Below are 26950 nucleotides of genomic sequence, written 5' to 3'. Positions count from 1 at the left end.
TCCACCATGGCCTCGGTGAACACTCTACGAATCAGGTGTGTCATTCGGAGGGGCAGTAGGCCTATCGCTGGGCATCTAAATATGTGTCGTACGGCAGTCCTCCCCTGTTGCTGTTGCCACATCCTCCCCGTCTGGGGTCTTGCGTGGGAGCTCCCTAGTCAAGAAAAGGGACCAGGAATTCTTAGGTCTGTTGCGTGGGGGTAGAAATTTGCTATATAGCTCTGTTTGGGTGCTACAATAGAGCATTTCTTTTGTCCACTATGTCATTGTGGGTGTTGGACTTCGCAGCCAATAGAGGGCCAAACATCTTCTGGCAAGGAGAAAGGCCATATCTACCAGTCGTCTTCGGTCCTTAGGGAGTAGCTTGGAGTAACCTAACATAGCCAGGAGTGGGTCTGGAGACAATAGCAGCTCAGTAATACGGTTAACTTCTTCATACACCCTACCCCAGAAGGCCGCGATCCCCGGACAGGCACATGCGACATGCAAAAAATCCACTACCAAAGCTCCACACCTCTCACATTGTGGGCTCTCATTCAGACCGTATCTATGGAGACGTTCAGGCATATAATACACCCTATTCAGAAATTTGAAATGAACTAATCGATTGCGTCCGTTGAGAGATATTCGTTTAGTACTCGAGGAACAGCAAAGCCTTTTATCACCCGCTAATTCCACCCAGAGATCTCTCTGCCATTCCATGCGTGGTTTAGAGTATTCTGTGTCCCTCTCTGCAAGGGCTATGCGATACAGCCTGGAGACCATTTTAGCGGGCGACCATTTTAGCGGGCGACCTAGCTCTAATAGCAGTAGTTATTGCCGTAACCTCCGGGGGCTCCGACATATCCTCTCCCAACAGATCCTTAAGAGCACACCTCACTCTATGGAACTGAAAACGGGGTATCAGCGAATACGACTCTCCGTCCCCTTCAACATCTCCCCAGGAACGAGCAGTGCCATCTGCGGAGAGGTCCCCCATGGTGTGTATTTTCTGCGTTCTCAACGACTCTATCACCCCTTTGTCTTGGCATGGGGCGAGCCAATAGCACCAATCAAGAGGAGCTAACAGAGCGTACAGCAAGTTGCAAGCCTGAGCTTCCAGCATATGGTGCCAAGCATGCGTAACAGACTTAAACAAATCTAATATGCCAGTGCGCCAGTCTCGAGGCAAAAACAGCAGCGCAGGTAAGGGTGTAGGGTCCGGCACAATGGTCTCTATTCGAATGTGTGGGACCTCAGCAGGCCCATGGATCCAATGATATGCATGAGAGCCTTGTGCCGCTCTATAATAAAGTTCCAAATCAGGGGCTCCTAAACCCCCCATCGTGTATGGTCGGGTAAGTATTTTCCAGGCCACCTGTGGCTGCTTGCCCGCCCATGCCAGTCGAATCATCACGGAATGCAATTGTTGAAAAAAAGTTTTTGACAGGACCATAGGGATATTAACGAAGGGGAAAAGAAGACGCTGCAATACAAACATTTTCATGAGGGACACTCTCCCCATCAGCCACAGAGGCAGGTTAATCCATCTCTCAATGTCATCCTCCAGTTTGGAGATGGCAAGTCTAGATCTTATTATGCTTAAATACAGGTGTGTTTTAATCTGATCAAATGGGAAAGGCACAGTTCAGTTTTAGTAGAGTGTGTCAACAGTCCCCCCCTTTCCCCCCCTCTTGCCAAACATTGCCACGGTCATCCTCAGGACAGTGCCAGGGAAGCTTTAGTGGTAGCAATCTGACTAAAAAAATGTCAAAAGCATCCAGCATTAACATAACCATGTACCTTGACAGGGTGTTAGTGACTTCACTAATTCTTCTGTTGTCAAAAATTGAGCTTTGTATATTACAGTCTTATTAAAAAATGAATAGCTGAATGAGTGTAGAACGGGCCCTCAAGGCTTTTTCAGCAGTGAATGAGTCACTGACACATGAGAGAGCCTCCAGGCAGACAGAAGGGTTTGCGGACAACCGAAGAATTAGTAAAGTCATTAACACCCTGTTAAGGTAGATGGTAATGTTCATGCTGGAAACTTTTGCCATTGAACGCCGTTGAACTGAACACAGAGTAGTTTCTGCTGTACATCCAGACAGAAGACTGAGATCCTAAGTCATGCATTCTTTTGGCGTTGGTCTTGCGTAACTTAGTATTGCTGCATCCACAGTGCATTGGATATTGGCTATGAGCATTACCTTACTCTCCTGCACAAACTCTTTGCATCTCTTGCAATAGGCCTCTGGCAGGTGTTTCATCTGCTATTCCATCTCCTCTCAGTGGTACCTGGCAAGCAGGCCTCCTGAGGTGGCGCTGCACCCCTATGTTACTGCTACTATGTACACCATCTTGCCAGCAACATACAGTTTGTGGCTTTCCTTATCAAGTGGCGATGGTGTCTCTGGTGCTTTGGGCATAGATCCTCTTTTTGCCAGTATGTACCACGACAGAGTGAGGTAGTATATGACCTCTAATATACAAGAATTTGTTGGGTGCCACCCTGTACTGCTTAATGCAGAAGTTAAAATCTTTGTGTTTACTTGGTCTATGAATTTTTGGTGTCCCTATTTGCTAATGCACTATAACATGGGCAAGAACTGGACCGATCTTTCAGTCATGGAGAGTGTTTCAACCAGAAAGTAGTCTTCCTTCTCAGCCACATAGAGTTTCACCTTGTCGTGAGGGGCAGTCCTCTGGATGATGGCACAAGATGCCATAGTGTAATCTGACAGGTAAGCCTTCAATATGTAGAGCTCAAAGATGGATCTTCCAGGGAGTCCTTGCTGTGGTCCTGCCACGGATTACCAAAATGATCAGCTTGGATAGGTTCTTTGTGTGTCAGAAAAAGCTGGCCCATGCTGTGTCGAAGGCATGTGTGCTGATGACTGTGCTGGAAGGCTAGGACTGGTGTCTCTAAGGCAGTGTTTTTTGGTTTTTAGGTATAGGGAACATTTTAAGTTTCCCCACATTTGTTCAAAAGTAAGCTTCCTCTTCTTATGTTGGCTCTTGCTGTGGTGCATATGCAAGTATCTGTCATTTCTGAGGGTGAACGTAAACATTCCTCTGCCTGACAACACGCTTCTTCTGCAGCTCTAGAGAGGGTGTCATACTATGTCAAAATAGGTGTCAGTACTAGTTTTGAAGAAGATTTCAGAATTAATTTTGATACCAAACACTGTGTTTCTGTGTCTTGGGTGTGTCTCTAAGCATCAAGGCCACCAAGACAGGCTCTGAAACAGTGGTAGGTACCATCAGTCAATGCCTTTTTGCCACCACCTTAGGGCTTGCAGCTCACCTCCTTCAAGGCTGGTGCTTATCCTGAATTCAAGACTCCTGGAGGAAAGATTCTCATATTCATGGGTGTCTTCGGTGCATTCTGTGTCCTGGGTGCAGGTTTCACATGCTGGCCATGGAGACTATTGTTTTTCGAAATCCTCTGTTGGACATTCTGAACAGTGCTGCAACGGGCCTCCCGAGATACTGGATGGCCATTCCCTCTCTTTGGAGTATGTGCCCACTAAGTCTTCAGTGCCAGAATTCTCTCAGGCACTACATTTTGTAATGCACACACGGATATTCACTCTGATAGTGGATGGTATTTTTAATTTTATAGTCCTGGCTGGTTGAGCAGTTTGCGTCTTTGTGGTCTCTTGGTAAACAAGGGTCACAGACACTGTGCTGGTCAGACCACCAAAATGTGCGGTTGCACCACTAGCAAAATTCGAAAGGAGTGTACTCCTTCACCGACCCCAACTGCTTTATTTTCATATGAACTAGCATCGAAATCCTCTGTGTCCAGGTGGATTTCGAAATGGTCGGCGGTCGTACGGTAAGGAATGTGATTCCGGTCCTTAAAGTCAAATGATTTTCTTCTGTAGCGCCAGTAGTGGAGCTCTGAAAGTACTTCCAAACCTGATGGTGGAAAAAAGACAGTGATAGAAAAATAGTCTTTATCCCGGTGTATTATGGATTTTTATGTGGAATATTAAGTTGCCTCAAAGCCGAAACCTCCTCCAAAAAAGACAACTTGCAACATCCATGCCTAATATTAGATCGTAGGAGTGTGCTTAGATGTAATCTACAGTAGCAAATGCTGGAAACACAAGATTAAGTAAAGTAAGATAAATGGAATGAAAATTAAAAAGTGAACGATTCAAGCAGTAACAGAAGATAGGGGAGCAAATGTTGAATGAAAAGAAATGGAGTGGCAAGATCAGAGAGGGAAGGCTATTAATAGAAAAGGTAGTGATAGATGGAAATATGAAAACTTAAAAGTTAAGAGACACAGAGAATGAGACTTAGAAGGGTGTTAAGGAGGAAAGAAGGAAAAGAGGGTGCTGAATGAGAAGAACAGATAAGCATTTGCAATGCAATAAATCTGGCATTTAAGAGTGTTTGAGCTATTGGCAATGCAATAGCTTAACTCTCGCAAATGTGAGACCTATTGCATTGCAAATATTTGTTTGTTTACTAGCACCCATGCGGCGCTTTTACATTCATGGAGGCCGCGTCCCTTTCTTTAGAAAAGCAGCGTCTAAAGAAAGGGGTGTGGTCGACATTAAAGTGAAACCACGGCATGGGGCGATTTGGGGAAAAAAAGCATCTGTGGGTCGAGTAGACAAACAGTGTTTTTTTTTTGTAAATGTGCCAATGTCACACTTTCACTTTAATAGCGGCTGCGCACCTTTCTTTGGACGCAGCTTGTCTAAAGAAAAAGAGCAGCCTCCACGAATGTGAAAGCGTCGCATGGGCGAAAAACAAATAAATAAATAAGCGTAAGCCAATTAAAAATATGGGCAGAGTGGGCGGGGCGTCAAGTCCATACTCCAATACAGCATGCCTCGCAGCAGCGCATGCGCTGCCCAGGCTCGACCTAATAAAAGAAGATGAGTGAAGCAATAAATGTAAATAGCAACATATATGTAATAAAATAGGACACAAATGAACCGAAATAGTAAAAGATAGGTAATAACAATGAAAAGTGTGCAGGACTCACTGCCACATATTTTTTCTTGCCGAAGAAGCACATAGCGATGTTGTTCCAGAGAGGAGGGCTCTCAGGCTCGCTGTGTGCCGCCACTCGATATTTATTCAGGGCCACATCAAAGTCACCATGTGTTTGCATCATACTTCCTGCTGCTAGAATAGCCTACAAGACACAATGAGAATGGTTACGGTGCATTGCCAAGGGTTTATGCTGCCTCCTCCCCCAAGTTAGATTCTTCCCTTGTATGAAACGTATTATTTGGTCTCTCCCTCCCTCCAGAAAATTTCTGTCTAAAGTCTCAGTGAAAAAATGCATTTTGTTCACTGAGACTTTAGACACATTTTAAAATAGACAATGGCCATATTAAACGTTTTTTGTAATAATGTATTGTCTTACCTTGCAGTTACCGGGGTCATAAGTGAGAGCATTTCCAAGATGTTCAAAAGCTTTCTGGTAGACACCAAGCTGCAAATCCAGATGGCATCCATGAACATACATAATGAAAGAGGAGAGACATACATAATGAAGTCTATCGCAAAAAAATAATGGGGGAACAAGAAACTGACAGTGAGATAGCCGGAGACAAAGTGAGCTGAACATTTAGCAATAATAAAAAAAGCAAGATAATTAGCAAAAAATTAACAGGAAAAGCACAAGAGAAATTGGATTGCTCAATAGTGTAGCCATATCACTTCCACAATGCCACTGAGAATCACATACAGGTCAGTATCCCTATAGGTTCTGACAGACTATATGAAAGCAAGGTTGCCACCGGAGTATGAGGAAAAACCCAGAACACGCAGTTGCACGAATAGCTTGATCTCAGGGAATGAAATTTGCAGCTATTCTATTTATGGGAAGACAATGCCTTTACTTGGGGTGAGGATCAACGTAGGCAGTGGATGCTGTAGAGAGGAAGACAACAGCACATAGTGAGGCCCTGGACTACTACTTCTTATTAACCAGATGAGAGCTAAGCAGTCAAAGCTGTTCCAGTTAAACTACAACTATTGCCCCCATAAACAGATTTCATTCACACACAGATGGATAGTTCAGAAGGTAGGATAGAAGAGTATTTTCCCATTTTCCATCTTGTTTCTAGGGTTCCATGACTGAGGTGTAGCACCAAGTCCATATACACAAAGAAGTGAAAGTGAACACACAGGGAGGAGAGGGTTTGAAAATTAGAGTAGAACTCACTTGTAAGTACAGCAGTCCGAGGGTAGTAAGCAGCTCTGCATTTTCTGGCGAGAATCTGCAAAGTAAAAGATTGACAGATCAAGTCAAGTTTGGAAGCATTTTTGGTAATCAGGTGGTAGAAAGCAGCTCTCCCTTTTCTGGTGCGAACTTTTAAAGTGAATATTGAAGTCAACTTTGGTAGCATTTTTTGTAATCCATGATGCATGTATAGTCGGGGGGAAATCACACTTCTCTAGCAGGCCACCATATTCTTTGAGACAATAGCGATGTTTATTATTCAGGGAAGACAAAAATATGGACCCCACACTTTGTAACTTAATGAGATAAACCGAGATATAAAAATTGTATCACTTTATCAAGTTCTGTATAGAAGGTGTGAATATCCAAGTATTAAGAAATGTTAAATATAGCACACTATAGATCCAAGTTGTTTTTTGTACTTAAATGTTCAAATTATCCCTCAGTGCTATCATACACAGACCTACATGTTAAATACAATGCTCTGGAGAAGGTAGACACATTTATTAAGGCATTTTCTGATGAAGAAAACCTGTGACCAGAGAATTCAAACAGAAGTCTACAACAAATGCATTAATCACTTTAATCATCTTATCAGTATTTTACCCAATATTTGCTGGATACACAAACATTTCTTCAGCAGGTGTCTTGACCAATAAGCTATCTCAAAACACAATATTTGGGGAGGAGGGGCAACGCCTGGTAAGACGTCCGCCTTTCACTGTGTAGCCATCGCTGTTTCCGAATCTGAGCCTGCGGACCGCAGAGAACCAGAGGTCTCTTTATTGAGCGACTGTTGGCAAAGTAAATATGATTATTAGTTCCACAAACACTGTAGGGAGAGCTGGAAGGCATGGTGCCCTAAACTGGCCACCAGACAGTGGGTGTGCCCTTCATGTGAACTGCGTGTATTTGAGGAGTGTGCCCAATTTCTAAGGCGCGAATGTCCACTGGTGAAACACTCCCAAGGAGTGGATATGGCTATCCAACACCTGAGGAAGATGTTGACTTGACCAGGGCCATTTCATCTAGATGGGGTCTTTATATCCACATGGATAATGGACTACTTTCCAGCATCACGTCGCAGGACAATTTATGAGCACACAGACCATTTGCATCTGCTGAACGATATGAAGACATTTATTTAAGGGGAGCAGACATCTATGACTGAATGCATTTTGTGGCATTTTATTAAGTCCTTTCCAAAATCAAGTGTCTTTAAAAAGGTAAAGCGCTGACTGGACTTTGAGCTTATCAAGTGTGATTACTATTTTATGCTATATATGTGTTGAAATCCCTTTACCTACTCCTTAAGGTAGCCTTGATTACTCGCTATCGCCCCCCCTTAGCAAGTAAGTTGGTGATTGAATCAAGGCCCTGTAACACGTCCGAAACAAGACTATCCACCAAGGATATTGGCCAGTTAACACCTACTGCCCCAGGACCCGGACAAAAGCCTCACAGACTTATTCTGCACTTATTCTCTTATATGCAAACGCTAAGAGCATTTGGAAGCTGGGTCAGTTCAGGAAGCAAGTCATACTAAAATAACGTTAACAGGACCCACAACAAAATGAGCAATTCAAGACAACGAAATCTAGAGTGGATCATGTTGAGTCAAGGAGATAACCCGCTTGGTGGGTGGCTTAGTTTTGTGTTAACTTAGATGAAAGACTGCAAGATCATTAAGATATGTATGGTCTGTATGTGATGGAGCTTCTGATCAAAGACTGAAATCACAGAGAAAAGTCAGATGTCGTTTCTCCGTAGCAAGGAAGCAAATTCCATTCTTGACAACCCTTCTGATTTAGGTGGTAAGCAACCATTATGTAGAGATTCCGTCAGACTACCAATTTTATGCCCCACTCTTTGACTTTTTAAGGCCTGACACTGGTCTACTGTGATTAGCGGAAGCAATAAAAATTGTATTCCAAATGTAGCCTGGCAAATGCATTTCTGTATTGCTAAAACACAGGCTGGCCCAGCTTGAGGGTTGTAGTTGAGCAGACAGTGGCAGATTCGTGTGTTAGCCAACTGGTTCTGTCTCGTCACTTGCCAGCCTGTCTCTCAGAGCTAATGAACCTGTGATGGCTCTGATCTCTGATGCACCTAGACTGACCTTAGCTCTCGGCTTCAGCACACGACCCAGAAGTTGCAGAAGTTCACTGTTGCTTGGTATTGCCAAAATGTCTTGGGGATGCTGGTGAGAGATCATGCTTCATCACGCTGAGCCACAGACTTTCAGTAACACTCTCCTTTTTGTTTGTCGTTTAGCTTAAGTTTACACTCCCAATCTAGTTACACTTGATCGATCTCATCTGGGAAAATGCTCCTCGGAAGCCAGCTCCTCCACTTTGGCCAGTGGACAACAAGTGCTGGGCAGGGAAAGGAAGCTGGAGAGATTAATGGGCAGGCGCCTGGCATCCTCTCCATGGAGCAGGATTCTATTCCCTCTGAATAAGGCATTCACCTATGCAAGAATTATTGTGCACTATTTTTAAGCTGATTCATGCATCATTCTAAACACACTATCAGATGGGAGAAAATGAAAGCAATAGTCAGTGAGTACAATGAGCTGCATTGTGTTTTTACACTACAATGCAAAGATTTTCTCTACTCTTCTTAGCATAGCTATGGTGTGTTTTGTTTCATTACATCTGTTATTTTGAAGCATCAATAGCGCCAGCTGCATTTTCACTGTAGCCACCGTCATGTTAATGAGCTATAACCATTTCTTGGTGACATTTCGTGGAACAGTATCTTCAAACGTAGGTCTTACCGCTTATGTGGGGGTTATTAACAGATGACGCTTCACTGTATTTCTAGTTGCAAGACATGTTTACAAGATGACAGCTCACGACCTCATCAATGCAAACCATTACTAATAAGCCATAATATATGTGTTCATTTGAGATCTTACTTGGAGAAAAACACTCTGAAGTCAACTGACATTGTGAGATGTGAGATTTAATACGTATTTAATCTGAAAAAACATCTATTATACCTGGAGTCTTTTTTTGGGGAAATTTACTCTCTGTACTGTACTTTGCATAACTACGAGGTAACTTTAGACATCTTTATATTGGTCATCAATGTCTTTATGCCTACATGTACATTCTGTGCCGTTGAGGACATGGACGTCGAATCACCAAATTGCCAGTGGTAGCAGAAATTAGATTATACACTCTTTGACCATAATGAAATCACAAAAAGTGACATCACATGACCTTTGAAACAGAATGTTTCCAGGAAATGACGTCATATAACCTTCACTCCAGTGGCCTCACAATAATTGACATTATTGGCTGAAGTTCGATAACTACATGATTAATGTAACAGCATGACACAGACAAAAGTCTGTTTTAGATGACACCTATATTCGAATACTGAAAGGATCTTTGAAAGTGTCAGGGCATAATACTTCCCCTGCATTACAGTGAGAGAGTGAATCGAGTGTGCCAAACCTCTGCTAAGAGGACCTGCTGGGTTCTACCTGAGAATTTTGATAAAATGGGAGAAAATAGCACATTTCGGAGCATAATTTTCACATAAATGTGTCAAAAAGCACTCCCAGCTGGTTGACTCAAATTTTTCCAAAATGTGTTATGTGTGCCCCAATACGTCAAAAAGAATCTCCATTGTGCCATGGCCATCATTTTGTCATCGGTGCCCCCATGCCATGACTGGCCCCGTTATGCCAACATTTATATAAAATATGCGAAAGTCAGAACTCTGCAATGAATGCCATCCATATGCCATGGCTGACCTTTATGTCAAAAATGACCTTGAATGACCCCTATGCCTAATATTTCCTCCAGGTATGTCAGCACCCGCATTTTGCATTTGCACCCCATATGTCACAAATTCTCTAGTATGCCAGTAACAGTATTTTACCATGGTTGCTCATTATGCCAGGACGTACTTCTAGTAAGCACCTGTGACAGTAGTTGTCACAGGTGCCTATTATTCTAAGAACAGCCCCAGTATGCCAGCACCAGTACTTTGAACACGTTTGGTGCCGGTTGAGGCTCGAGGGTTCTGGAGCGGTCAAAGAGAAAAGCATTTTTTTATTTATTGAAGTTTTGTATAGCGCTAGCTGGACCCGAAGGTATCAGAGCGCTTCACAGCATGTACAAATTGTGCGCAAACAAGATCTGAACAGAAAATGAGAGCAAAGAAGAAAATACAAACAGAACATCTTTAGTCAACCAACTCAGCGGCAGAATGACAACAGTAGCGGAGCATGACTCCCGGTGGTGGGATTTCGATAGAAGCCTTCTTCAGTCCTTTCTGGGTTCCCCTTTACAGTCGAGAGCGCTCTAGGAAGTGGGCTTTTAGAAGTATCTTGAATTTCGGGAAGGAGGGGCTCAGTCTGATGTGGGGAGGGATAGAGTTCCAAATTTTGGGAGTATAAGGTGTGCATTTCACCACCCTAGTTTTCAATTTAATGATTTTTCCGCCTACTTTGGTGAATTGCACCCTCGAGTAAACAAGGAGGATGAACAGTTTTAAAAACATGAAATAAAAGTGTGCACGATGAATATGCGGTCTAATGACCATGTGAATGACATCTATGAGCAGAGATTTTTTCGGACATCAATAGACTCCCATTGGCATTTCGGTAAATGAGACAGAGGATGTTGAGCAGACATCAGCTTAGTGATTGACAATGGACAACATGATTTATGACGCAATTTGTATTTATTTAGTGTTTGTACAATGAACCTCAAGCTGCTTTATATATTGATTACGATGTTATTTTAGATTATCAGTGAGCCGGGGCTATGGAAGTAGTTGGAGGTGGATTGTGGGAAACGTAGTGTTGTGGATTAGTAATGTTTACTGGGTTTAGTCCGTCTTTGAGTGTAAGGAGAGATGAACAGAAGATGAATCACCTGTGAGGTAAGGGAGGGGTGCTCAATCATGGAGCAGGTTTAAAACAGTGCGTCTAGTTTGTCGGCATCACGCTAATGAGTAGGAAATGGAAGAACCCGGAACGCACTTCAGTTTCATGGACGTATGATCACAGACTGAATTTTGGGTCTGTAATGAGACATATAGCTCTCATATTACGGTAAGCCATTGCGGTCCATTCGAATAAGCAAAAGTAAAAATAATGCATAGCTAGGGGCGCAGATGGGGAGGATATTAGAAGATATGGGAGGTATCCGTGAGCCCAGCAAGGATTTGGGTGTATAATTGAAAGCGCTGAGGAACGAGGCAATGAAAAAAGCAGTGGTTTAACTTGTAGGGGAGCACATAAGACTAATGAGGTTGTTATATTGGGAGTTAAGGAAATGTATTTAGGTTGATGTCAGTTGTTTTAATGTATTAGGCATGCTGATGGCAGTCTCCATGAATATTTTTTCATCTTGTATTGTAGATACCCCTGACGAAGGGGAGATGGCTTCCCGAAATGCATGGGGTTTTAAAAAAAATAAAAACTCAACAAGTGGAATTATTTGGTGTCCTTTTCGTTTATATGAGGAGTATGGCATGGTTATGGAATTAATAAAATGAATTGAAGAAAACATGGAATCGAAGGAATATGGAGTAAAAGAATAAAGGAGTAAAAATGAAGATAAAATGGATAATTTCATTGATTTGATTCATTCAGTTTCTAAAAAAAAAAAGGCTGTGCAGTTTGATTGGAGCCTCAACCGGATCAAAACGTGTTCGTTGATTCTATAATGCAGTGGGGCGGATAGCGGAGAAAACTTGCACGCCTCGAGTGCTCTGCAGCAATCAAACAGAAAAGCATGGAGTATAAGGTGTGCATTTCACCACCCCAGTTTTCAAAGCACCAGTACTTTGCCATGGGTGCTCCTTTAAGCCATGAATTACTTTCAGCATGCCAGGGCCAATGCCAAACTTGCAAGCATTACACCATATTCTCACTCACGCTCACTTACATTAACTCTCTCTCATTCTCACTATCTTGCACTCACTTTTACTCCCACTTTCTTACTCACTAACACTTGCTCACTCGCACTTCCTCTTACTGTCTCTCATTCTTTTTATCTCATGCTCTTACACATTATCTCATTCACTCTTCTGTCACTTACTCATGCTTATTAACACTCCTACTCACACTCACTCATTTTCATTTATTCTCACTCATTCTGCCTCATTCTTTTCATTCATAGATCTCTCACTCACTCATTCCCGAACACTCCTCACTCAGTCAGTCAAAAATCTTCATTGGTTTAGAATAACCATAAAAGTAGAAAAATAAAAATACATGAAATTAAAGAATGATACCTACATGCTCACTCATTCAAATTTCCTCTGCTGTATGCTTATCTCACCCTTTGGCCTACATCAGACTAATGTGTAGTGCAGCGCAGTGTACGAGTGGTGTATCTGCGCTGGGTGTATGTGTGCCTGGGGAGAATACAATACAGGGATAATGAAACACTGCAATGCGTGCATTTGCTCTGTATATATATATTCTATATATATTCTGTATATATAGAATATACGTAGGTGCTGCCACAGGGGCCACACCTAACAGAGCAGCAAAAGACATTGGATTGGATGATCGGAAAACCCAATTTTTCCCGCCCCCCCACACCACCGGCCCGGCATCATGGACACTCTGCATGCTGGGAGTTGGAGTTCTCTCACTGTCACGAGATCTCCCACAGGTGAGCCGATGCTACGAGGGGAGGAGTCTGATGGCATCCGCATTATTTAGCGAAGCAGTTCTGATGGATTACTGCGTGACTCATTTTCGGTGCATGGGCACTGAGGAAGGCTTCTGATTAAGCCGAAATGCATTTGCCGCACTGATTGCTGTACCTGGGAAATAAAGCGCTTCTAAAGGACCCCCCCCCCCCCTCTGGCCTCCGCGCTTTTCTTTTTGGAGTGAAGTGATATATATATATATATCCGTGAGTGGTACAGCACTTAAAGGATGTAGTGCAAGCATGTTAGATGCATGTAGTGTGTGTGCATGTGGTACAGTGCATGAAAGACATTAGTGCTGTGCAGTGTGCGCATGTTAAATGTATGCACTAGCTGTTTGGGTGCCTGTGAATGGTACAATATATTGCAGACTGTGGGTTCCATTTTGGGAGGCCCAAGGCTTCAAGGTGAAACAAGATGAGGAGGTAGATGAATTTCCCAAGAAAGATTTGTGTGTTGCTTCATTCCTGTAAGCTGGGTGGGACACTGGAGAGGGCAGAGACAGGCTTCCTCGTGCACTTCCAAGGGGGCTCTTTGATTCAGAGAAAGGTAACAAGGAAGGGGCCTGGGAACAGCTCAGGGAGTAGATGGGGCTGATAAGAGAATCAAAGCGTATGGCTGAGGCTAAGGACCAACCTTCTGATGCACATATCACTGTGGTTAACTTCTTCAGTTGTGAACTCTAGTCACTCACATGGCCTGTGCTGTAGGACTATCAGCTTTGGAGTCACTCTTGCTGTGACAGACTGATTTCAGAAAGAAAAGAGGGCAGAGGAGGCTCTGGCGACATTTGGGAACTGGAAATGGACTATAAAAAGGGGAGCTTGAGACCCCAAAAATTGTCACCTGTCAAGCAGCAAGTCGGGCTGTGCACGGAGATGTTCTGCAAGACTTATGACTGTGACCAGGATTCTCTGCTAAGACAGGTTAGTCTCCCTGCTGGATCAGGGCTCATACTCATGGAATCCAAGACCACCTGCCCTGGAACATGAAGCATCAGCCTGCTTACCAACACCAATGTGCCCTGTGAGGAAGAGGAGAGCGACGTCCAATGGGGAATTCTATTGAGTAGACTACCTGAGCGAGGTGTGAGGGAACAGCTGCTGCCTCAATCAAGTCCTTGCCTGTGTGTAGGACAAAGTCAGCGACGCCGTATGGCAAGAAGGGTGCCACAGAGTGAACAGTAATCATTGCTGTGCTGACCAGGACGTAGCCCATGTGCAGTGAAGGAGCAGCGACCCCGAATGCCAGGAGGTACCTCACTGGAGAGATCGCTAGGCAGAGTGGCCTGTAGTCCTTACGTGGTGAAGAGCTGCCGAATCACTATGCCAGGAGGGGCCACAATGAATATGCTACTTACCAGTATGCATCTGTTCTTGGCATGTAGGGCTGCTAACATTCATATCTTAGCATTAGATCGCCGCCTAGTGTTGGGCTCGGATGATTGCACATTGTTGTCCTGGAAGAGTCTTCGAAGTATCCTGAGATAGGTGGCTCCTCCCCTGGACTACAGTGCGCATGGGCATCGGCTCCATCCCCAGATTGTTTTTCGCCATTGTGGCAGAAGATGGAGTGAAAAGTGTAAAGGATGTCCATGCTAATGAATAAATACAATAGTATATCTGCAGCTGCGACAGGCACCGGGGAGGAGGGCGGGCGATATGAATGTTAGCAGCCCTACATGCCAAGAACAGATGCATACTGGTAAGTAGCATATTCAGTTCGAGGCATGTGGGCTGCTAAATTCATATCTTAGCATAGAATACATAGCAGTCCCTCCATCAGCGGCGGTTGCCCGTGCCAGCTGCAGAAACCTGAAAAAGTGTTTTGAGAACAGCCTGTCCTACAGCAGCTTGCTGTTTGGAATGCACATCAACACAGTAGTGTTTTGTGAAGGTGTGTGGTGTGACCCACGTGGCTGCTCTGCAAATGTCCTCTAAAGGAATGTTCCCCAGGAAAGCCATGGATGCCCCCAGTTTGCGTGTGGAGTGCGCTCTGGGGGGTATTGTTAAAGTGCGCTTTGCTTTTTGATAACATATCTGGATGCACTTAACAATCCACCTGGCTATCCCTGCCTTGGAGATTGGGTTGCCTTTGTGTTGTGGTGCGAAGGCAACAAAGAGTTGTTTTGTCTTTCGAAAGTGTTGTGTCCTGTCTATGTAGTACATCAACGCCCTTCGTACATCTAAGGTATGGAGCATCCTTTCCGCCACCGTTTGCGGGTTTTGAAAGAATGCTGGTAAGTCAATGGTCTGGTTTAGATGAAACTGTGACACCACCTTAGGAAGGAATTTAGGGTTAGTGCGTAGCACTACCCTATTTGGGTGAATTTGAATGAATGGCTCTTGTATTGTGAGCGCTTGCAGCTCACTGACACGCCTCAGAGACGCAATAGCTATAAGAAAAGCCACTTTCCACGTAAGGAATTGGAGCTCACACGAGTGCAGTGGCTCAAATGGTGGTCCCATCAGTCTGGTGAGAACGACGTTGAGGTTCCACACCGGAGCCGGTGGTGTCCTTGGGGGAATGACTCTTTTCAGACCTTCAAGGAAGGCTTTAATGGCGGGCACTCTGAAGACAGAGAGGTGCTGCCTGTTCTGAAGATAAGCCGCTATGGCGGATAGATGTATCCGAATGGAAGTGTACGCCAGATTGCACTTGTAGAGATGCAACAGATAGCAGATGATGTTGGGGATAGATGCATCTAGTGGGTTGATGTCATTGGATGTACAGTAGATGACAAAACGCTTCCACTTAGCAGCATAGCATGCTCTAGTAGTTGGTTTCCTCGCCTCCTTGATGATGCTCATGCATTCTGGAGGTAGGTTAAGGTACCCAAACTCTAGGACTTCAGGAGCCAGATCGCCAGGTTGAGCTGTTGCGGATCTGGATGCTGAATTTCTCCATGGTTCTGCGTCAAAAGGCTGGGCGTGAGGCGCAGTCTTTGATGCGGTACCACTGAGAGTTCGAGGAACGTGGTGTACCAAGCCTGGCGCGCCCACGTTGGAGCAACTAGGATGAGGGTCATCTCGTGTTGCCTTAGCTTTCTTGCGACCAGCGGTATTAGGGGGGCTGGCGGAAAAGCGTACGCAAATTTGCCTGACCAGTTCATCCATATCGCATTTCCCTGCGACTGTGGGTGAGGGAACCTGGCGGCAAAGTGTTGGCATTTTGCGTTCTCTTTTGTGGCAAACAGGTCTATCTCCGGATGACCCCACTGCTGGAAGTACGGGTGGAGGACAGATGGGTGTAACTCCCACTCGTGCATTTGATGGCTGTACCTGCTGAGCAGATCCGCCATCTGATTGTCCTTCCCTGGGAGGTGTTCTGCCATGAGGAAAATGTTCCTCTGAATGGCCCACTTCCACATGCTCTGAGCCAGGTGAGACAGCTGTGGCGAGTGGGTGCCTCCCTGCTTTTGGATGTAGTACATCGCGGTCATGTTGTCCGTCCGGACTAGCACGACCTTGTTGCACAGATGTACAATGAAGGACTTGAGCGCCATGAAGATTGCCATCAGTTCCAGATAGTTGATGTGCATCTTCTGTTGTTGCGTTGTCCATAGTCCCTGCACCGTGTAGTCGAGCACATGAGCTCCCCATCCCTGGAGAGATGCGTCCGTTGTCAGGACAATCTGCGGCACAGGCTCTTGGAACAGTCGGCCCTTGCAAAGGTTGTGTGGAGTCCACCAATGCAGAGAGTCGTATGCCCGACTGGTAACCAACACTAGGTCTGTCAATTGGCCACGAGCCTGTGTCCACTGATTCGCTAAGCACTCCTGGAGCGGGCGCATGTGTAGACGTGCGTGAGGGACAATGAAGATGCAGGAGGCCATCATGCCTATCAACTGCATGAACACTCTCGCTGGCAGCGAGTGTTGTGGCCTGAACCTTTGGATCAGGGCCTGCATGCTGTCTATCCTGACTTGGTTTGGCTGAGCCATGGCCGTCAGGGTGTTGATCGTTGCACCTAGGAACTGCCGGACATGTGCCGGCTGAAGGTGCGATTTTGGGTAGTTTAGGGAGAAACCCAGATCGTGAAGAAGGTGAATTGTAGTTGACATGTCCGCGGCGCACTGCTGCTCTGACTTGGCTTGTACGAGCCAGTCGTCTAGGTAGGGGTAGACATGGATGTTCTGCCTCCTGAGGTGCGCCGCTACTGTCGCCAGACACTTGGTGAACACCCTCGGGGCTGTTGTGACTCCGAAGGGTAGGACCTTGAACTGGTAGTGTTTTCCTTGAATAGTGAACCTGAGGTATTTTCTGTGTGACGGGTGTAGTGGAATATGGAAATACGCATCCTTGAGATCCAAGGTTGCTAAGAAGTCCCCTTGGTTTAGCAAGGGAAGAATCTGTTGCAGCGTAAGCATGTGGAAATGTTCTGATAGTATGTACAGGTTGAGGGGGCGTAGATCTAGAATGGGTCTGAGAGATCCGTCCTTCTTTGGAATAAGGAAGTACAGGGAATATACCCCCGTGCCTTCCTCTCCCACCGGCACTTGCTCGATTGCTCCCTTTTGCAGCATCACCACTACTTCCTGCTGCAATAAGAGCAAGTGCTCTGCGGACATAGGCCTTTGCCTTGGCGGGATGTTGGGTGGAGTGGACTTTAATTCTAGGCAATAACCATACTGGACTAGTTGTCGCACCCACCTGTCTGTGGTGATGTTTTTCCAGACAGGCAGGAACTGCTGCAGTCTCCCCCCGACAGGTGTTAGGTGGTCGGGGGGCAGTGACAGAGAGTCACTGTTTGCTTGGAGTAGAGGAGCGGGGGTTGTTGTTTCCTCTGCCGCGACCTCTGTTGCTGTTATTCCTGTAACCTCCCTTGTTCTGTTTTGTGAAAGAGGATTGTGCCCCACCTTTCGAGAACTGGGATAGTTGACCCATTTGTCCTCTGGTGACCCCACGTGCGCCTGAGCGACGAAAATTGCTGCCACGAAACTGTTGTGACTGCAGGGCCCCCATGGATTTAGCAGATTCCGTGTCCTTTTTTATTTTCTCTAGGGTGGTGTCAACATCTGGACCAAACAGACTATCAGGATTGACCGGCTGATTAAGAATTGTTGTCTGAATATCCGGTTTAAAGCCTGAGATGCGTAGCCACGCCTGTCGTCTTAGCATAACACTAGTGTTGACAGCCCTAGCAGCTGTATCTGCAGCGTCAAGCGCACACTTGATGGCTGCGTTTGAGATGAGCTTCCCCTCGTTAATGAGCAGTTGTGTGGCTTCCTGGAACTGTGGAGGCAGGTGTTGTACAACCTGTTCTAGGGTGTCGTAGTGCGCCCTATCGTAACGCGCCAGGAGCGCTTGTGTATTGGCGATGCGCCAAAAGTTTGCTGCCTGTGCAGCTACTCTTTTGCCCCCTGCCTCTAGCACTTTGGACTCTTTATCCGGGGGAGGAGCTTCACCCGTTGTCTGGGAGTTGGCACGTTTCCTGGCATTGGCAACCACAAGAGAGTCCAGTGGCAATTGTCCCCGGATGTAGGCGGGGTCCGCAGGTGCAGGCCTGTACTTCTTTTCAATGCGAGGGTTGACCACTCTCGCTCTTGTAGGCTCCTTAAAAATGTCCCCAGCATGTTTGAGGACACCTTTTAGCATAGGAAGTGTTTTTACTGTCCTTTCAGAGATTGCAAAGGTGTCGAAAAGGAAGTCTTCCTCAACCGGGTCGGCATGCATGTCCACATCATGATTGGCTGCCGCCCTTTCAAGTAGTGCATGAAAGCCTGCTGAGTCCTCAGTCGGGGATGCACGTGCATTAAAGAGCTGCGGGTCCTGGCCCACACCTTGGGTGTTCTGGTCACCAGTGTCATCGTATGAATCCGGTTGTACATCAGGTTCATCGATAGGGAAATTGTACTGCTCATCCTCATCATACCCCTCACCCACAGAGTGCTCTGGGGAGGGAGTAGGGCTCCGTCTTGGAGGAGGCTGGATTGGCTCCGTGAGGCCTGTGGCGTCAAGGGGCACCCTCTTTTTCTTCAGTGGGATGATGTAGGAGTCCACTGGCTCCGAAGTGATCTTCCTTTTATAGAGGGTCAGCTTGCCTGTTGCAGCGTCGATGAAATGCTCTGAATCGTCTTCCGATTCGAGTACCCGACGTGGAAGAGGGCCAGCCGGCGAAGAAACTTGTTTCGGAGCCGATTTTGTTGAAAACGCTTTCGGCGCCTCCTTAGGTGGCAAGAGAAAGAGGAGTTTTCCAGAAGGCTTTGCCGGAATGTCCTTTTGTGGCTGCGGCGATGGTATCGGAGCCGATGGGGCAAAGGCTTTCTCCCTGATTCTCTGCAGTGACTCCGCAATGGGGGACGGTTCACTCCCCGTGGGTTTCGTCGCCGACAAGGATGCTTTAATCGGTCCCTCGGATCCGACGTCTTTGTGGGCCATGTGCGCTTTTGGCGCGGAACCCGTCTTCGGCACCTCCGATTCTTGAAGCCGGGGCGCAGACTTCTCGTGCGTAGCCTCTTTGGAGCCGACCTTTGCGGGCTTGGACGGCGTCGTAGCCGCTGATCCGTGCCGACCATCTTTCTTGGAGGACCCCTCCTCGGGCGTCGGTTTCGATTTTGCAGCATCGGAATCGACAGACTTCTTCGGCTTCTGCGGACCGGAGGTCGACGGAGCCGATGGGGTGACGGGCACCGTTTTCTTCACCGGCACGGCAGCCATTTTAGGGACACTCGAGTCCTTAGGTTTCAGTTTCGTTTTCGGGTCGGCCATCTTAGGTGTCGTCGATCCCGATGGTTTCAGTTTCGGTTTCGAAACAGTGTGCCCAGCAAGTGAGTCCGCAGCCGGGCCTGAAGGCGGGGCTGTGGCTTGCGGCAACGGGTCTTGGGTAAGGCCGACAGGCGATCCCGTGTCCCGGTCGGTATCTTCGTAACCTTCGGGGCAGAGCTCGTCCCCCGAGCAGTCTGCCGCGGCCCCATAAATCTCATCGTCGTCTCCTACCTCTACGACGTATTCGAGGTCTTGACCCGCGACTCCGTCGTCGTCTCCCGGATCCGCTTCGACCTCCGTCTCTGGTGGGGAGATTTGTAGATGGTGACCCTGGACCTCTTCGTCCTGGTCGCCGAAGATGTTCTCCGGATCCGGGGCCGCTTGCCTAGCTTCCAAGCGCACCGCGCGCCGAAGCTTGAGAGTTTTCTTTGATCTGAACTGTGCACAGGCCTTGCACTTTCCGTCGTCGTGGTCAGGCGAGAGGCACTTGTTACAGACGGGGTGTAGATCAATGTGTGGGTACTTGGACCCACAGAGCGGGCAGTACTTAAACGGGCTCCGCTCCATGTCCGAAAAGGCTTGCAGTCGTGTCGCGATGAGAAGGCCTCAAAGTTAGAGAGCGAAGAAAACTCCGCTTATTCCGGCTCCAAGAGACGGAAGACTCGAGACCGTGCGCAGACAATACCGACGCAAGAAAATCGAGGCCTTTTGGCCGCTAAAAGTTAGTTTTTCTTGGTTCCGACAGTAAGACGTCGAGATCACATCCGAACCCAATGGCGGAAAAAAACAATCTGGGGATGGAGCCGATGCCCATGCGCACTGTAGTCCAGGGGAGGAGCCACCTATCTCAGGATACTTCGAAGACTCTTCCAGGACAACAATGTGCAATCATCCGAGCCCAACACTAGGCGGCGATCTAATGCTAAGATATGAATTTAGCAGCCCACATGCCTCGAACTGCAGGCATCTGCTGTGCCGATCAGGTTAGAGATACGGTGAACATGTATGCCAGAAGAGGTCACCGGAACCGTCAAGGCATGTGACATGGCCCGAATCGTCTCCAGGGGAGTGAGACCGCCAAGGCAACCCATACGCACCTACTGCAGGTAAGGGATCAGTATCAGACACTTCGCACCAACTTCCCCCTTGCTGTAGGTTGGACCAAAAATGTATCCTGCAAAGAGGAGTCACGAGGAACCTCCGGTCACTACGGGTGAGTGACCGACTGCGTATGAGGAACTCAAGGATCACAGAGTGCAGCATGCCGGGACATGTACATTTTACTCCCCTCAACCAGCTGCTGCTGCTCCAGTGCCCGGAAAGGGGAAGCACTAGGAACTCCAGACACTCCGATCCTAAAGGTGTGGGAAAAATCAAATTCAGCTCCAAAGCAAACAGTCCTAATATCCTGCACCCCCAGTGAAAAGTAAGTCAGAGGACTCGTGGTCACAGCAAATTCTAGGACCCCGTCCAAGCTCAGTAAAGCTTGGAGGTAATTAGGAATAGGAGTGAATATATATAACATCATAAGGTGTCAAAGGACAGACTCACCTGTAGTAAGGTAAAAATGTTCTTAAAAAAACAGGAAGTACCTCATAGAAGTTACCACCAGGAACCTATTTGCTAATGGTTACCAACTACCTCATTTCATCGTCATTGACACTTTTAAGCAAGAAAAACCCTTTTCGTGTAAGTGTATCTACCTATACTAGGTGAGTATAGTAAAATACTCAAATAAACTCCTACACCATTTTCATGCACCACAAATACATTGGGGTCGGCATGCAGCAAGAGTTAGTCTCAATAAGGAAAATTAGAAATGAGTCCATAGAGTATCCCTAAATGTCTTTAACATGTGGGCCCGGGCACATGAGTAAAAACAAGATTACATGTTTAGACTATGTTGTTAAGACCTGGCAACACGTTTCATTGCTATTATAAACTTACAGGCAAGTTCAATAGGGCAAGAGGACCCATATGACATCCAACAGTGCACTGTTCCTACAGAAGGGAACGGGGGTGAGAAACCACACACAAAATAAGAAAACATATGTCATATACAAATAATATTGTGTACTCATACTGCAGAGTTAAGCTACCAACAAGCATTAATATTAGTTTGTGTGGCCTAACATGCATGGAGTCGATAGCTTGACGCCACAGGTCCGGCATGAGGTCCAGCAGAATCACTTCTCCGGCTGTTCCTAGATGCTGGCAAGGCTGGGGGATCTCCTGGTGCACCGCAGCAAGGGTTGGCAGCGATCCGTAGCTGCACCAGCCTGAGGGAGAGCAACACCGGCAGCCCGCAAGAAACCGCAAGATGGCGGCGGCCATTCTGTGATGATGGACTTGGGGTGACAACCCGAGACCAAAGGCAAAAATTGAAGGGGCACCCGTGGCCTACTCAGGATAGATTAATGTTGGTGCTGCGCATTCCCCCACCAGCGTATGGATACCGAGACCCTAGGCGGCAGCCAAGATGGCAGCGCTGTACAGAGGATCAAAGCCATAACAGCCTAAGCCGGAGTCTGAAGACACCAGCCGAGAGAGGCTCTGTGGCTGCAAACCCCCACCGAGACAAGGGAGACTGATACTCTGGAGCTTTTTTACAGCACTGCAGGCCCGAGCACAGTTGCACAGCCTCAGGGGTCAATATATGGTGGATTGTGACCAAGCCCTAGCCCATCCCACTCCTGCTGCAAAGGGGGAATAAAGGACAAGAGCACAGTTGGGCAGCGTGGGACCCCTAGAAGCGTGCAACATTAATGGGGGCATCCACTAACGGATAAAGACTGACTCGCAGAATGACTGGGGCAGATGCCAAAACATAAACCGAAGACCGTCCCAACAAAAACACAAACCAAGACAGAGAGACAAAGTTGTGGTGGAATTACAACACTAACACTCTTTGTTCACTGAAAACAGATGGGAAACACTGGTGAAGGACTCAGAAGATATGGCGAGTCCATAGACTCCCAGGAGGACCTGGAGTGGGTGCGGCTCCTGGTCGTCCCGCACCCAGTGATGGCACTCACTATAGGATTATACAATGGGAACCGTTTGGAGACCTGTGAGCGCGCTTACCCTGGGACCCACCCAGAGTGGGTAAGCTACAGTGGGCGACACAAGCTGTTTCGCAGGTCCCCGCCTGCCCTTATACCAGTAGAGGATATCCGTTTCTTGCTCAAAATGAGTTACAAGTTGCATGGGTTGGGGCAACATACCCCACGGGCATTGTGGTGGTGGATAGTTTCAGATCCACAGCAAAAGTTTGCTGGGTGGAGGGTGGCAGGTAGCATTATAAATAGTCACGAAACGCGCAAGGGAATAGTGTACTCATAGTGCACACTGAAGAATACACAACACATCAGGAGCCCTAAGGACAGACCAGGTACTCTCAAGGAACATGAACGTCCTAGATGGCAAATTAAAGAGGAGAGTGCTGTGGCAATATTTGTACAGATAAACCCTGGAAATATTACTACTACAAGAATTCTGGCCTACCAATCCCTCCCGTTGCAAGTCGCCCACTCTTAGACCAACTCACTTGGATGAAGAGCGGCGGTGAGTGAGTGCTGGAACGGGGTCAACCTATTATTCGCATCCCGATACATCCCACCAGCATTGCAGACTGAGGGTTTAGACAGCCTGGGAAGATGGATAGTGGAGACACCGGAGGTCCTATGACCCCAACTTAACAGTACAAGGGAAACTAGACAGACTGAGGGCATCGGGGTATAGACCCATGACCAACCAGCATCTAGCTTAGTTCTTCAAATCACTGGGAATGGCAGAATTGTGTTAGGAAGAACACGCTGAAAGACAGCAGTACTCTTTGGCATCCAATAGTTTGCGCTCGATGTCCAAGTTGAACTATTTTCTAATACCTTGTCATTAATTGGGGAAATTTGGCAGAACAACCTTCATGTCCTGTGGCATGTCAGCACTCACCTAAAGTCACGCATATACTCTCCTACAACTCAGGGTTGCGGGAGGAATGGAAGCTGGACCCATGGAAACTAACAGACTGGAAAACTAAAAAGTTGATTACGGAATCCACTGATTTCTGTTTCAAAGCAAATACAGACACGGTTGACTCCAAGTTAACTTTATGGGACACATACAAGGCAGATATGCGGGGGCAGCTCATTACACATTTGACAGGGTAGAAGAGGGATGCAGCCAAAGTGAGTAGGATGATGGAATCCCAATGGACACAAGGGAAAGGAAAATATGAGGCCTCTCCCTCTATGGGATAGGCACACACGATTGAGGTGGCGAGAGACAACCTGAAAAACCACATCCAGCAAGAGGCTAGGGTCCAATACAAGACCAAGCAGGGCAAACTAGATGAGGTAAGCAATAAGGCACAGAAGCGTTTAGCCTGGATAGTGAAAAAGAGGAACAACAATGGTGGATGCAGGCCATAGACACAGAGTCCACCGCACTTGTCGAAACCCTGATCGCCATAGCCCAGGCCTTTGTGACGCATATGAGCAGCCTCTATTAAGCAAAATAAATAGGGGTCTCAGGGAGACTACAGGAATTAATTACCGACATACCAGCCCCACGGCTACGAAGGGAGGCAGGTCGCTCCCTAGATGCGGAGATCACGGAAAATTAGACAAGAGTGGGAATGGCGCTACCCACCAAGATAGAAGCCCTCAATCTTTACCTACCTCGGGATCTACATGACAAAAGACTGATCCATCTCTCAATGAAAATGTAACCAAAATTATCGAGGTGTATGGGGCTGCAGTAGGGTGCTAGAAGAAACTCCTGTTGTCTCTAATGGGTAGGGCAGCCCTCTATACATTTATCTATCTACCGAAAGTCCAGTATGTGTGTTAAAATACTCTATTCAAGATTCCAGAGGGGTTCTTTCAGTCAGTGGACGAAGTGACACATGGAATACTGTGGGATGGAGGGATGCCAAGAATAGCCATGTCAACCCTCACCATGAAACCCCCGGAGGGCAAGAACGCCTTCCAAAAGTTGAGACTTTACTACTGGGAGACACAACTACAAGTGTTTAATGATTGTGCGTCTAAACACATTCATATTTACCACAAAGCCACCAGGTGAAGGCCTAACAGTGGGTAATGGGAGCAGTTGCAGGAAAAAATGTCAAATCTGAGTGGTCAAAAAATCAAGGAAAACAGTAACAATAATAATATTTATGTAATGTTGCCGTTTGTGAGGATCCACACCACAACTGCAGACCCATGATGTTTTGTTTATACATAGATATATTGATGGTATGGTACGGAGAAGGCTCGCACAGCCAAGTCACATGTAGCAATTTTGGTAAAAAAAATGAAATACAACCATGCAGGTTACTTCCTTTTAGACAGTACCAATGACACATTCAGCTTCCTATTCAAGTTCTCCACACTCCCTGGGCATGGGTGCACGCATACTCCAGCAGACAATTAGAGTGCAGGTTTACTACTAATTGCCCCATACAGTCATAGCTGCCAAGTTGTCAGAAAGCTTATGTGTGACATTTTCAAGGTTTCAGAGTACTTATGAGTGATATTCAAACACTAAGGGGCTCATTAGGATGACGGGCAGACTTTGTCTGCCCGCCATCCTGTCGGAATTCAGGACTGCCCGCCATAAGGGTGGGGGTCCCGTGGGGGGTATTAGGATGTGCCCGCCACAGTGGCGGGCACATCCTGCATTTTTAGCATTGTGGCGGGCGGTGCTCTCTGCACCGCCTGCCACAATGCTAAAAATGCATTGATGCATTTGCATAAACAAAGCGGCAGGCATCGCGCGGTGCCTGCCGCTTTGTTTATGAAGGGGGGTACCCCCCCCCCGTGTGCACCCTCCAACTCTCCTTCACTCTGGGGGCCTGTAGGGGGCCCCCAGAGTGAAGACCACATGCCTTTCCGTGGCGACATCGCTCCCGCGGAAAGGCACCTAAAGACGCCCTTCATAATATGGCTGGCGGTGACCGGGGCGGAAATGCGACGGACGGTCTTTCCGTACGCCGCGATCCCCCCCGCCATCCTAATATGGCAAGGGGGAATCTAGGTGCGGATGGCGGGCGGATTGCCCCCGCCAGGCTGGCGTTGGCTACCGCCAGCCTGGCGGGGGCAATCCGCCCGCCATCCTAATGGGCCCTTAAGTGTGTGACACTTTCAATGACACTTTTTCACACGCAAATTCAAGCACTGATGTCCTTGGAAACAGACAAGCATAAGAAATTAAACCCATTTGAACAAGGACACGCTATTAAAAGATCTTGAAACCGCTGAAAAGCACCTGAAATGGAAAGGCCCTATCCTACTGCCTTTTGTAAGCTTATCCTACTGTAAAACGATTGTATAACCGTAATCTGTTCACATCCTGCATTATTTTGCACGTGTTGTTCTGACCACTGCTGCTGCTTTCAGAACCACAGACAAATGACACCACTGAACTGTGTAAAATTGCTAAAGCATGGTTGGCTACGGAACAGCTTATTGCACTTTGAGCTGCAATCCAACTCCATTTCTCATTGTAAACAGTGCCATAATATATTAACTCTTCCCAAACATAGACATCACTGACTCTCTAGTGCTTGCTCTGCCTGTAACTAGCCACTTACCAACGCTGCTGGGAAAATGCTGCCTAAGGCTGACACTGTACTAGTAGTTTCAAAGCTGCAGCAAGGACTCACACTGCTGACTGCTGCTCTACTCAGTGCTGCTCAGACAGTGCTCTAATCAAGTCAGACGGACAGTCCGTAGGCCTCTGCAAAAAAGAACAACTGATGGACAGAATGCAGAACAATGTCATACATTCACCCCAATACAGATATCTGGGCCTAATAATTCCATCGTTTTGTGCTCCACATGCCATTCCAGTTTGAACCCAGCCATCTGCAAATCAGTCTTGACCCTGCACCCAATGGGCACAGTCCAGCCCAAACTGCAGGCCAAGTCCTCCCAGGACTGGAAACAAGCATCTTAGGACCGGTTTTGGGGCTTCACCCCTCATCAGCCAGGATAGCTGGACTCCAGTGGAATGGAGAGCACGGCATCACTTCTGGGCATACCCGTTCCACTCGGGGTGACAAGTGCAAAAATAACACTTGATGGACAGAATGCAGAACAATGTCATACATTCACCCCAGTACAGAGATCTGGGCCTAAATCCATAGTTGTTTTGCTCCCCATGCCATTGCAGTTGCAGTTTGAACCCAGCCATTGCAAATCAGTCTTGACCCTGCACCCGTAGGCCTCAGCACCCTGACTGGGGGAAGATCTAGCAAATGCTTTCAGGAGCAGAAGCTGCAATGAGTGAGCTAGTCCGCGATATGGTTTCTCAAACTGAGCTTTCTCTTTTAAAGATGGTTTTTACCGTGACCGAA

General features: G+C 46.9%; 1 protein-coding gene across 2 annotated transcripts in view; it reads right to left on the bottom strand.

Annotated features, from left to right (window-relative positions):
• Positions 1–26950, bottom strand: part of BBS4 (Bardet-Biedl syndrome 4) — a 566073-nt gene that overhangs the window by 138117 nt on the left and 401006 nt on the right. For both annotated transcript variants that reach the window (XM_078685031.1, XM_078685032.1), the window contains exons 9-11: positions 6179–6233; positions 5375–5443; positions 4988–5140 (exon numbers count right to left, since the gene is read on the bottom strand). In XM_078685031.1, coding sequence (XP_078541157.1) covers positions 4988–5140; positions 5375–5443; positions 6179–6233 — 277 coding nt within the window. The remainder of the gene's footprint in view (positions 1–4987; positions 5141–5374; positions 5444–6178; positions 6234–26950) is intronic.

The sequence above is a fragment of the Lissotriton helveticus genome, chromosome 3_2 (genome assembly GCF_964261635.1).
Source record: "Lissotriton helveticus chromosome 3_2, aLisHel1.1, whole genome shotgun sequence".
Taxonomy (NCBI): domain Eukaryota; kingdom Metazoa; phylum Chordata; class Amphibia; order Caudata; family Salamandridae; genus Lissotriton; species Lissotriton helveticus.
This window is presented reverse-complemented; position numbering and strand designations above follow the sequence as displayed.